The sequence below is a fragment of the Gymnoscopelus braueri genome (assembly GCF_963280865.1).
Source record: "Gymnoscopelus braueri genome assembly, chromosome: 18".
NCBI classification, from domain to species: Eukaryota; Metazoa; Chordata; class Actinopteri; order Myctophiformes; family Myctophidae; genus Gymnoscopelus; species Gymnoscopelus braueri.
Window position 1 is genome coordinate 2769860 of NC_137618.1, and position 14226 is coordinate 2784085.

The 14226-nt window shown below is 41.0% G+C and overlaps 1 protein-coding gene across 1 annotated transcript in view; it reads right to left on the reverse strand.

Moving 5' to 3' along the window:
* LOC308105817 (inactive dipeptidyl peptidase 10-like) overlaps positions 1–14226 on the reverse strand; it is a gene marked incomplete at both ends in the record, with an annotated part of 142989 nt that overhangs the window by 44467 nt on the left and 84296 nt on the right. Inside the window, one exon of the mRNA XM_080456742.1 lies at positions 502–554. Within this exon, the coding sequence (XP_080312868.1) occupies positions 502–554 (53 nt within the window). The remainder of the gene's footprint in view (positions 1–501; positions 555–14226) is intronic.

The window sequence follows — 14226 nt, forward strand, 5'->3', positions numbered from 1 at the left end:
CAAACATGTTCATGTCAAGAACTCACAAATTGAAGATTTGACCCCCAGATGAGAAGATTTGTGTTAAAAAAAATCAAATCATATATATATATTTTGGATCTCTCTGATCTCTCCACCAAAGAAAAAAAATTGTAACCGCGATCGGCCATTTTGTCCCGGTCGGCTGTTGTATAACAGCCGTTTTCACCCAAAAAAGAGAAAGGAGTGTTTTTCTAAAACTCATAAAGAAGGAGTGGACTGGGAGGATGTCACATCTGTCCATTCCTTCTTTCAGGGTCCTAGGATCATTCTTAAGTTGCGTTAGAGCTTTTAAAAAAAGACGGAGATCTCCGTCAATGGCAGGGAATGTGTTCAAATTTGATTAGGACTTTTACTTGCTACATTGCAGTATTGATACTTTTACTTAAGTAAAAAAGGGGAGTACTTTTTCCACCACTATAAGATATGATGAAGTGAAAATAATACACATTGGTATTGTATATTGTGTTATGGTACACTCACCTGGTATGTAGGTTGTAGATCAGATATGATGCCAGAAAGGAGTGTCTGTAGACCTACAGTAAACACAAATCACATTCAAATCATTTTAAACAGATAAACATTGTGACAGAGCTTTATTTAAGGTCACACTGACTAACACTCATTTTTGTAGTCTTTTCAGCGACATCTCGGGTCTGTCTACAGGCTGTTAGAACTGCGATTCCCAGAATTCAGTTCAAAATAAAACCGCCGAGGTACCGTTCCAAAAGAAAAATGCTACATGGTCCCAGTGCCGATGATATTTCTACTCTGTCAGAAATTATAACTTTGAAATGCATAAATAAATACATTTCCGGTATGTTTATGGTGGCTGCATGAATTTTCATTGCAACATTGATAAATAATAACTTAGTGTACTATGTTAGTTCTCATTGAAAATGTCGAGAGGGCCTACTCTGTGTGGAGTTTTGCATGTCCTCCTCGTGTCTCCTAGGGTAGGTAATACCCTCACAAAAAAACATGCAGTAATCCTGGTCTCTATACCACCTCCCCCATGACAGCTGGGGCGCCTGATGGAGGGGAAGGGAACTGTTTGAAATAACGTGTTCCTTCCACACGCTACGTCCTACCGGGGAAACTCCCCCCTTGTCAGGTGATAAGAAGCTACTTCCTATCGGGGAAACCCCCCCCCTGTCAGGTGATAAGAAGCTACGTCCTACCGGGGGAAACTCCCCCCTGTCAGGTGATAAGAAGCTACGTCCTACCGGGGAAACTCCCCCCTGTCAGGTGATAAGAAACTACGTCCTACCGGGGAAACTCCCCCCTGTCAGGTGATAAGAAGCTACGTCCTACCGGGGAAACTCCCCCTGTCAGGTGATAAGAAGCTACGTCCTACCGGGGAACCTCCCCCCTGTCAGGTGATAAGAAGCTACGTCCTACCGGGGAAACTCCCCCCTGTCAGGTGATAAGAAGCTATACGTCCTACCGGGGAAACTCCCCCTGTCAGGTGATAAGAAGGTCAGTTGTCTCTCATGCATTGAAGGAGGCATGAGCTCGGCCCTGGGCTCCCTAGGCTGGCGGGGGTAGTGTAGCGCCCAGGATCAGATAATTGGCACCGGGTGAAAAAGGGTTAAAAAATTGTGGGATAGAATTTTTTTTTCAAGATTTAAGTGGACCCTGAGAACCTGTTCTAAGGCAGTTGTTCTCAACCTTTTCAGGCCGTGACCACCCAAAATAGTCATATTTGAATTGGGGACCCCCACCCTGACAAGCACTTGGAATTGTAAAAGTTTAGGCATTGAGTTTTGTTTGACTCGGTTCCACAGATAAATGTAGTGAAAAAAGCTGAAAGCTTGAGGATCGTCTGTTTTGCCCTTAGCCCTATTTCATGCCTAGGCTATTTGAAAATAGACGATCTACAAGCTCACAACACGTCGCGTTGTGAGCTTGTAGATCTGCTACTTTCAAAACATTTAGTACTTTTACCTTTGAGTACATTTCTATACCAATACTTTTGGACTTATACTCAAGCACATTTTTAATTCCGGACTTTTACTTGTAACAGAGTACTTCTACATTGCATTATTGATACTTTTACTTAAAGGTCGACTTCACCCATTTTCAACCTATCTTCATTTAATTGGTCCTCACTAATACTCATGATGAAATAGTACAATTTTTTCTACTTGGTCTGTGTCTCATACGAGGGCTGTGGACGGTCCAGAAACCCGTCTACCAGTGACATCATCGTTAAGCAGGATTTTTTTCCTAACAAGATTTCCCTTTTTTTATTTAGATTATTATTAACGCGAGAACAATGGCTTCTATTATTGCATTGCAACTTTCCAGGAATTGAAAGCCTGTAGTTTCTATTAGCTTGGATTCCCCAAAGATGATGTCACTGGTAGACGTGATTCTGAACTGTCCACAGACATAGTAGAAAAAAATTATATCATTTTATCATGAGCATTAGTGAGGATTTTATATTATATATTATATATATTATATATTATATGAAGATAGGTTGAAAATGAGTGAAGTCGTCCTTTAAAGGTTTAATGACATTCACTTTTACACCACATTCAAAGTCTTTGTCCTGGTCCTTCAAAAGTGTACAAAAAGTTTTAAGTGAAAATTCCATTCCAGTGATCCATGGCAGGTGTTTTTCTCTCACATTTCTAAATCCTTTTCAACTGCAATGAAAAAAGAAATCTTTGCCTGCGGGTGTCGCTGGTGAGGGATTTTGCCTGTCAATCATCGCCTCTGCTCCGCCCCCCCCCCAAAGGAAAGGATAGGGGAGGGGAGGGGCGAGGAGGAGAGTGGGCGGGATTAATCGACTGTGACCTCACTGTCGAAGGGCCAAGCTCAGATTACTTTTCAGCCTAATTATTCAGAAAACCCCAGACCACAGAAAATCCACTGAATGTTCTAAGTTCAGGTTTTTTGGGTGTAATTGAGGTCATAAAACCCCAAATAAAACATTGAAAATAAAAAAAGTGAAAATGAATGTCATGATACCTTTAAGTAAAACATTTGAGTACTTTTTCCACCACTGCAAAAAAAAAACTGCATCCACCATTTTGCAGCCTGCCATTCTCTGTCTAGCCTAGTACTGTAAAGTGACAGTGGGCTGTCTGCCTGGGAGACCCTCTCTCACTAAAGCCTTCGTATTATTTCTCCATGGATTGAGATAATAATGGCAGCATACCTGAGTGGCCCAGACTGCATTAGCATAACAATGTTACATAAGCTTCAGCAACCAGCAGCAATATGATAAATAGTGCAAGAGAGCCTCTTCCACTCCCCTTAACCCCTTCAGCCCGGGAACGCATCTGTGTCATTTTAGATTTTAAGCTATAACCATTATTTTATTTTACTTTGGGCTATTCAAAAATCTGCAAAAAATAAAATAATCTTGAACATTTGTGCAAATCTTTTAATATATATATATTTTTTAATTCACTCAAATCTTTACTTCTCGGGGGGGTCCCTGGAACAACATATTTTGATGGGGATCGGCGGCCAAAGACCCCATAATTGTGGGGGTCCTTGACAAGAAAAAGTTTGAACATCACTGATATAGAAACAATAGTTTTTCAGGAAACTGTTAGGATTTAAAAGACATTCGTCAAATGTTTCGTCAAATGTTTGACAAATGAACATTTGACAAAATGACAAATGTTCGCTTTAAAAAGATTTTTAAAAAATAGCAGATCTACAAGCTGCTATTTTTCAACGCGTCGTATTTTTCAACACGTCGTGAACCTGTAGATCGGCTATTTTCATCGGCTATTTTCAATGTATACAGTATAAAGGTTTAAAGTGCTCATAATGGCGTAGTGCAGGTCTTCAACAGGGGTCCGCGATATACAAGCTATGAGCTTGTAGATCTGCTATTTTTGAATAGTCAAAGAAATCTTAAAATGACACAGATGCGTTCCCGGGTTGAATGGGTTAACCCAAACTCAATTGCCCGTGGAATGGAGTCTGCATGTGGCTGAACGCCAACGCCAGCCAGCCGTCACTCCTGGTTTGGAACTGGTCTCTCCGCTGTGCTGCAACGCACCGGCAGTTCTCCAGGAAACTAAAGAAAACCCCCCCAAAAATTCTAGAAATGCCACCGCACCGTGTGGTTGTAATGCCGTTTACAGACGGATATTTTGTCCAGACTCGTATAGTATTACATTATTACATTACGGTCATTTAGCAGACGCTTTCATCCAAAGCGACTTATAATAAGTAATAATAATAATAATAATGGATTTTATTTATAACGCACTTTACATTTGCAAGAAATCTCAAAGTGCTACAGAAGGCAATTGCATAAAAACTGAAACATCACACCAATAAATGAAAACAACAACTAAGAAACTGAAACAAACCCATTAAAACATGGGGGCATAAAGCCTAGAGGTAAAACAAACTTAAAAAATGCTTTGCTAAAAGGGTAGGTCTTTAGTCCTCTCTTAAAGCAGTCAACCGACTGTGGTGCTCTCAGGTGGACAGGGAGGGCGTTCCACAGTTCGGGGGCGACCGAGCAGAAAGCCTGGTCGCCCATGGTGAGTAGATTGGCCTTGTGGGTGTTGAGGAGGTTGGTGTTTGAAGAGCGGAGGTTGCGGGTCGAGGGTTGTAGGGAGACTCGTTTCTTGAGGTAGGAGGGAGCGTTGCCGTGGATGCACTGATGTGTCAACAGGGATATTTTGTATTGGGTCCGGAAAGCAACGGGAAGCCAGTGGAGTGAACGGAGGATGGGTGTGATGTGCTCATGTTTGCGCACTCTCATCAGGACCCTAGCAGCGCTGTTCTGAATATACTGGAGCCTTTGAAGGCTCTTGCTAGGGACCCCGATGAGATCGTGCATTCAACATAGGTAGGGAACGAAACTACTAATCACCAGAAGTCTTAAGTGCATTCTCTTCTAAAACAAGCAACAAAGAGTATACCTAGCGCTAAGGTAAAAGTGCTATATATCAGTTACCTACTTTCTTAAACAGATGAGACAAATAGGAAAATGAAATGAGCAAGAGCTAAAACAAATAAATGTATCAAATAAACAAGATCCAATAAAACAAGAGCTCGTACAAATAACTGACAACAAGATGGGAAAACTAAGAGGAAGGGTAAGGGTAGTGTTTCCTGAAGAGGTGGGTTTTCAACCTGCGGCGAAAAACAGCGCCCTCTGCTGTTTTTCACTTGTTCATTTGACTCTGGGCGGGACCCGTGCTCAGGGAAACCAGGGTTTTGGTCTACCTTCAACCTTCCACTTCCAGTGGTGCGACTATGTTTTCATTCCCACTAACGATATTTCTCCACGGAACACTAACACCATTTCTCCCAAAGAACATGGATCGTTTTGGTTATAAGCCCACTTGTTTCTATGATGAAAGAGCAAGTTAAAATGTAACAAACTTTCCGTGGTTTTGTCGGCTCCGAGGACGCTATTGTTAAATTAGTTTTGGTTTGTTTCCAGTGGGAAACGAGCCTCACACATGTAAATCCCGCCCACTACATTTGATCGGGTAAAGCGCGGCCTGCTTCCTGATCTGATGGCACTCCCACTTGTAGCCAATGTGCACGGGTTGTCAACACGGCTACCGACAGATTCAAGCGCAGCGCTGAATCTGTTCTTGAGAGATTACTGCCCTATAGGCTAGCACCAGGGGTTCAAACTGGAAGCGAGCCGCTACGGGGAGCCAGTGTAGAGAACGAAAAAGGGGAGTTTTGTGGGACAGTGCCAGCTGCATTGTGCGTAATTCACGGGTAGCGGATAGTGCTAAGGGGAGAAACAAGCAGCCACGTCTACAAAAACAAGTCCGGAAGAAGAAGTGACTGATCACACACAGGGGGGTCCCCAGCAAACCACTTTAAACCGTGACGTATGTACATCGGCTATTTGAAAATAGCAGATCTACAAGTTCACAACGCACACCACACCAGTGGTGGAAAAAGTACTATTATTTTTTTACTTAAGTAAAAGTATCAATACTGCAATGTAGACATACTCTGTTACAAGTAAAAGTCTGGAATTCAAAATATACTTAAAGTACCAAAAGTAGAAAGTACTCATTATCCAGAATGTCCCGTTTCACAAGTTCTCAAATGTATAAAATCCTTTGAAAACAGCAGATCTAAATGCTGACAATGTGTCACATCGCAACGCATTGTGAGCTTGTAGATCTGCTATTTTCAAATGGCTGAAAGTGTGAGCGTGTTGAGCTTTGTAAAGCTTTGTAAAGTACTTTGTACAGTGTTAAGCTGTGTGAAGATGTTCAACGATGATGGAAAGGAGACAGAATGCTGCGTTTATCAGAGAACAAACAGGGAAATGCATCAGCCAATAAAATCACTTTTTATTCTTGTGTGATCAATACGAGATTGCTTTGGAATTGTTTCAATCGTGTTCTTTCTACAGCTAGATGTTTTCTCAGCTATGTTTGATATGAATGGAATTTAAAGAGTAGGAATTTGTCCTTCTTACAGTTTTTCTAAAGGAAAATAGAGGGTGCGGGGGGGCTATTGTATTCTTTATTTTAGTCTGAGAATAGTGAATAGAACTGTCCAAATAACTCAAATGTTTGGTTCTTCTGGAAAATAGGCAAGGAATGAAAACACGTTAAAAGAAAAAAACACTTTTTTCTCTGACTAGAATGATTCGATTGTGCCTTGAAAAATAATGAAATAATAATCCACATAAAACACATAGCAGTTAGCCTAAAGTTTAGAGTACTTCAAACTACACGGCAACAGCTGTCCACTCATTATTGGCAATACAAGGTATTATACTGTATGTTATCAGTGGTGGGCAAAGTACTCAAATGTTTTACTTGATTAAAAGTATCAATACTGCAATGTAGAAATACTCTGTTACGTAAAGTAAACGTCAAGAATCAGACATTTACTTGAGTAAAAGTACAAAAGTATTGGTATCAAAATGTACTTAAAAGTACCAAAAGTAGAAGGCACTCATTTTGCTAAATGTCTCATTTCACAAGTTTTCAAATATATAAACATCCTTTAAAAATAGCAGATCTACAAGCTCACAATGCGTTGCATCGCGACCCATTGTGAGCTTGTAGATCGGCTTTTTTCAAATGGCCGAAATGTATAATAGGGCTGAAGTGGTTAAAGGTAGGGTAAGTGATTTTCTTTGGTTAAAATAAGTGTTAATTAGCTCTATATTCTGATAGTACTCATTGCTATAGAGTGTTTGTTCAGTAAAAGGAGTCTCCTTGTCTCTCCAGCTCTTTATAAAACAGAAAATGCATTTTCGTTTCAGTTTCAGTTTAATTTCCAATTTTATCCAATCAGGACAGAGAACTCAGTCGGGATATAGATTAAACAAGTGAAATTGGAAGTGATGACACTAAGAAATGAGCTGACAAAATGTGAACTGGAACACTATAAAAGTTAAGCCGATAAATGGGTACTTTCTTCTGATTAGCTGAAATATTGTCACCTACCAAAAAATGTATTTTCTGTTTATTAAAGAGCTGGAGAGACGGGGAGGCCCCTGTTACTGAACAAACACTATATAGAAATTATTACTATCAGAATATAGTGCTTTAACCTTTTAACAAAATACTTTTTGTTTTAACCCAAAAATTTCACTTACCCTACCTTTAATGTATGTTTTGTAATAATAATCAAAATCTACAAAGTAACTAGTTACTAAAGTTACTAATAATTGTAGTGGAGTAAAAAATATAATATTTGCCTCTGAGATGTAGTGGAGAAGAAGTAAAAGTACTGAATATTAGAACTGAGCTCATGCTTCCTTCAACGCATGAGGAGTGAGCAGGCCGCTTCTTATCAACTGACAGGGGGGAGTTTCCCCGGTAGGACGCGTAATATTCTCACAGAATATGCTGGTATTTCATACTACCATCTAGTGTCTGTTCATATAGATACAAGAACACAAGACAGGACGTAGCGCGTGGAAGGAACACGTTATTCCAACCAGTTCCTTTCCCCTCCATCAGGCGCCCCGGCTGACCAGGGGGAGGCAGTACAGAGACCAGGATTACTGCATGTTTTTTTGTGAGTGTATTATACCCTATAGGGAACACGGGGAGAACATGCAAACTCCACACAGTGTGTCCTTCATATGTTATCTTGACGGTTCATCTCGTCGACATGAGGATAATAACTGGTAAGATTGACAGGAATCAATGCACAGACGGTGAGGTTATTCTGCTTCAATAATCATACTGATTATGAATGAATTGACGTGACCCTGATGTACTACAGTGACTGCACTGTTACTTGGAGGGTTTCAAAGAAATCCATTTCATCTTAATGAATATGAATAGAAAGTGAATGGAAACGTCTGATCCCCTGTAGTCGAATGCATTGCACCAGCATCAGAGCAGTAGATTAGATCAAAGAACCTTTTGACACAAAAAGATGTTGTAATATCTCTTCATAACCTGTAACCTATTTCCTGACAACCCCTCTTTCTCAAATTGTTTGTACCGTATGTTATTGTCTTAATTGTCATCTCATAAAACGGCTCATCTTAATGTCCTATCTTGATTCAAAGTGAAATCCATTATAAGCCCCAGGAGTCAGAGAATCGACATCCTGGTACAAATAAACGTCCCCCAAAAACAACATGCTAACGCAGGGGTCGGTAACTTTGATGTTGTCGAGGGCCACTATATTTCCACTCTCACTCCAGAGGAACACATTGCATAAACTCTCAGACACCTCTTATCTCTGTATTTAAACTTTTTTAGTAAATTAATGCCGTACTTCACCATTCTATGTCACACAAAAGTAGCAAAAATCGCAGATCTACATACATTGTGCTATTTTTGCTATTTTTTTATTGGAATCCTGAAAAGTAATTTCAAATGCATTTAGTTATACTTTTGTCAACTTCATGAACTTAAAGGGACACTTCACCGAAAACTTATTTTAATGAAGTTTAGGACTCAAGAAACAAGATCCTGGTATTTTTTTTTTGTATAATCTGTGTTTTTAGATATCTAGTAATCTTCGAGTACATCGTGACGTTATTTACGTCACGAGAGATTGGTCTCATTCCTTTCCGCACTCTACTCTGGCCTGCCAAAGAAAACAACTGACAGATTACAACTTGTTCAAAATGCGGCAGCCAGAATTTTAACTAAAACTAGGATGAGAGAACATATCACTCCAGTTCTAGCTTCACTACACTGGCTCCCGGTTGTTTTTAGGATTGATTTTAAAATTATTTTAATAGTTTATAAAGCTCTAAATGGTCTGGCACCTTCCTACCTCTCTGACTGCCTAGAGAGATATGTTCCAAACCGGGCCCTCAGGTCTTCAAGTGCTGACCTGCTCGAGGTGCCTACAATGACATATAAAAAATACGGTGAAGCAGCATTCTGCTTTTACGGACCGACAGTGTGGAATAAACTCCCATTACACTTAAGACAGGCAGCCTCTGTCGATAGCTTTAAAGCACAGCTCAAGACCTATTACTTCACTCTTGCTTTTAGCTGATTCTTTGGTTGATTTTTAATTCCTCACTGTATTGCCTATTTTAATGTTGTTTTATGCCTTTGCTTTTATTTTATTTTATTTTATTTTATTTTTGTTTGCTTTATTGTTAAATTGGTTCTAACTGTAATTGTATTCTTGCTCTGTAAAGCACTTTGAGCTGCATTTCATGTCATGAAAGGTGCTATACAAATAAAGTGTATTATTATTATTACATGTCTCGGCGCGTCTCAGTCAGACCAGCTCCAAAGACAGCCCCAATGGGGTGTCCGTAACACTTTGTTCAACCTTCTTTCCCCACTCGGCCACTCCCATTAGCTGCGGCCAGCGGGCAACCCCCCTTGCAGAGTGAGGCATTACTTTACCTGAGTTATCTTCTGATAGTTGTACTTGAATGTTGACATGAAATAATAATCCTGTGTAGTGTTTAAGCGCAAGCTTGAAAAAGAAATACAGCGTGGAGTGGCAGCGCTGGTAAACAAACACCGTCGCGAAAGGCTAGGATCATAATACCAAGGACTCGACAGTGATGTCACTACTATGCGACACGGAAGTAGAACTGCATAAAGATACCAAGGATTTGTCAGTGATATGACATCACTAACGAATCCTTGGACATATATGTAACTAGATGAACGTGTGCGAGGTACAGCCAGTGTTGCCAGATATTGTGAGAGAAATAAGCAGCCAGGTCTATGAAAACAAGCCCAAAAGAAGATAACTAGGCCAAGAGCACTTTACCTAGACATGGGATATTATATATTTGAAAATTGCCGATCTACAAGCTCACAACGCTTCGCGACCCATTGTGAGCTTGTAGATCTGCTATTTACAAAAAAATCTTGAGGGGGAAAAAGTGCAAAATGTGGAATATTTTTGACACATATTTGTTAGGGGCTCCCTGGCACAAATTATAATTTCAGATGGGGGTCTGTGGAAAAATACATGAACATGTTTGAGAACCACTGGTTTAAACAACAATCAAAACATTTGGAAACAAGCCCAAATATCAACTACATTTTAGAAAGAAGCCGCTTATAATAAGCAGACATGGCAACACTGGCATGCTGTTTGGATGTTATTGTTGGAGATCACACCCACATGCAACCTCCCCTGCCACAAGGAGGTGCAGTGCACCAAAGCATTATGGTCATTGTAGTAATGCAGCAGTCCAGTCAAACCCTAGTCAAACACACAGATTTCATTATTTTTCTGGCCATAGGGTGCACATTTTAAATTGTGCTACTGTTATCTACTACAAATACTATTACCATTGAGTGATTGCAGTTTCTTCCAGGGGTGAAATGCTCCTTTAAATACAAACACATTGGACATAAAAAAGACAATAGAGTTGTAATACTAGTCATTAAGCTATTGCATGTTTGGAATCATAACAGCTGAAATCAATAATATATCAGCATTCTGATATTAACCTGCGGGGCACATATAAGTGAAGGTGGGGGGCTGCATGTGGCCCCCGGGCCGCCAGTTGCCCATGTATGTGCTAAAGCATTCCACCCAAAGCAGCATTTATCACTGTTGTGCTTTTAACCGTCAGGTAATAATGACCTTCCTCACTGTCACTACTCAGTGTTGGTGGGTGGTCCAAAGACATTTACATAACTTCCATAACGTCTTATATCCATATTTAAACTTTTTATTTGTATTTGTTGGTAAATGTAACTACTTACTACGTACTTCGTCATTCTACAGTGTCACACAGAAGTAGCAAAAATATAAGAGAATATAAAAGTAAGAGGTTTCCACCCGCCCGCAGCGATAAGCATAACATATCGTATACAGTATCTCTAAAGCATATTATCACGTTGTCTGCATAGACAGACAATAATAATACATAATAAAAAAGGCCTGTTGATGGCTGAGTGATTAAAGGGATAGTTCTCCCCAAAAATGACTTTTTTTCTATGGATTAGTCACCCCATGGAGACTTCATGTTTTGTTTTGTTTTTTGTCGCATTCCTAAGACAATAATTTGATGACCGGAGGCCTATCGGAACCACTGCCTACCGGTGGTCATCAAATTATTGTCTTAGGAATGAGACAAAAAACAACAAATATCCATGAATTCAAGTCTCCATGGGGTTAGGGTTGGGGTAAGCTCTCAAGAACAGATTCTGCTCTCCGCTTGAATCTGTCGGGGGGGTTCGTCATAACGTGTACGCACTGGCCTACAAGTGGGCGTGCCTTCAGATCAGGAAGCAAATGTAGTGGGCGGGATTTACTGTCTGCTCTCGCTTCCCACTGAAAACAAGCCGAAACTCATTTAACAATAGCGTCCTCGGAGCAGACAAAACCACGGAAATATATTCACATTTTAAGTTGCTCTTTCATCATAGAAACAAGTGGGCTTATAACCAAAACCATCCATGTTCTCTGGGAGAAGTGGTGTTAGTGTTCCGTGTAGAAATATTGTTAGTGGGAATGAAAACATTCCCACTAAGGCAGACCAAACACCCCGGTTTCCTTGCGCACGGGTGCTCCATTTAGCTCCCCCCGGAGCCAAGTGAAAGAGTAAAAAACAGCAGAGGGCGCTGTTTTTCCTTTTTATTTGGCGATGGGTTCCCAGATTGGGGTTAGGGAAATGTTTTGTGCCAGGGACCCCCAGAGAAGATATGTGTAGGAAAAAAAATAAATGTTTTCTTATTCAAATACTTTCAAGATGTTTCTAAAATGTTCAAAATGTTTTTAGATCCATTGTTCTAAACCAGAACTTATGCTGCCTATATACAGTATATATCTAGAATCTAAAATGACGCATGATGCTCTACCGGTTTTAATGGGTTAAATACTTAAAACGTGTTTTGAATTAAACATTTGGATCCTTTCAAACCGGACCAAGGAAACCACTCTGCTTTATTATTATTCACATGTCACTCAACGTCCTTGGCTTTGCAGGCAGACATTAGCTTGATGTAATGTGTTCATATATTAACCCATTAAGAACGCGAACGCATCTGTGTCTTTTTCAGATTTATGTGGCTATAAATTGGGTTGGGTTAGGGTTAACCCTGCCGCGCTATGAGCTTGTAGATCTGCTATTTTTTTTTAAACTGTTTTTTGAAAAAAAATGATGTCACTATAATATCAGCGGTTCTCAAACTTTTTTCGTGTCAAGGACCCCCAAAATGACATGTATTTGGCCGTGGACCCCCATCTCAAAATATGTTGTTCCATGGACCCCCCCCTGTGTCAGAAAGCACCTCCAGCACACTGCTCCAGTCTGACCGGGTTCCATAATAACAGGTCTTACACGCTATGATAAGGCAGGTTGTTTGTCTCAAGGTCGGCGATACTGTGGGGGTGCCTCTGGGCTAGAGCACCCAGGAGAAATGATACTGTGGGGGTGCCTCGGGGCTAAAGCACCCAGGAGAAATGATACTGTGAGGGTGCCTCGGGGCTAAAGCACCCAGGAGAAATGATACTGTGGGGGTGCCTCGGGGCTAGAGCACCCAGGAGAAATGATACTGTGGGGGTGCCTCGGGACTAGAGTACCCAGGAGAAATGATACTGTGGGGGTGCCTCTGGGCTAAAGCACCCAGGAGAAATGATACTGTGGGGGTGCCTCGGGGCTAGAGCACCCAGGAGAAATGATACTGTGGGGGTGCCTCGGGGCTAGAGCACCCAGGAGAAATGATACTGTGGGGGTGCCTCGGGGCTAGAGCACCCAGGAGAAATGATGCGCACCCATCAAAAATTCAGAAAAAGGAAAAAAAAAAAGAAAAAAAAGATTTTTTTCACTTGGGGTGCCAAAACCGTAAATCTACGGTTTTGCAAAAAGTGACGTTGAGTGCCAAAACCGGGAGAAGGAAGGGACAGATGGATCACCGTGCCAAAAAAACGGGCTCCCGTCCGCTCCCAGTCTATCTCCTTGCTAAAAAATACTTCCTTAACTTTTTACAGTGAGGAAAACCACTCATTTTCCATCCGAGATCACTCCGCCATGGTGACTCGCGTGAGAGATGTTATTGTTCCAGGCGTTAGACAGGACCATCCACCATCGTGCACGCACATAGCACATAGTAGCGCGGACATGAATCGGCGCCCAGCTGGTCTGTCTTATAGAACATGTCCCCCATGATGCATGAATACTAAACTAAAAGTGTGACATTGAATTGGAAGTTTTTTTTCTTCTACAGAACAGCTTTTGTGACGCTATTAATAGTATGATCAAGTAGGGCGTTCATTTACAAAAAGAAAGCGTTAAAATGTGGAGTTAAGAGGTTTCTGCCTGACAGCAACGGTATGATTTGCTTGTTGTTTGGGAGATGATGACAGCCAGGCATGTGTGTGTGTGTGGGGGGGGTAAACACTAAAAGGCATCAATATGCAAAGCTTACAGGCCGGCCTTTCAGGATTCACATTATAGGATGTGTTTCTACGACGATGAGGGATGATGTGTTTCCCTGAATGACAGGGCGCTAATGTACCCCCCCCCTCCTTCCCCCCAGACATCAAAGCAGGAAGAGGAAACGTGGTCTTTCCCTCTGAAACGGTTGGTTATATCTCCTTAAACTGTAAACCGCACTTCCATAGCTGTCAAATCCTTGCTGTCGGGTTGGAACCACATTATGTAAAAAAAAAAAAAATGTTCATTTTTCTGAATTCAAATAAAAAAAAATAGCCCCATCTACTCAAACAGCGTTTAGAACTTGTAGACGGGGCTATTTCGTGTGACACTGTGACACTGTAGTTCAGACAGATTGAACACTGTGTGGCGCTAGCGAGCTGTGGTCAAACGACACG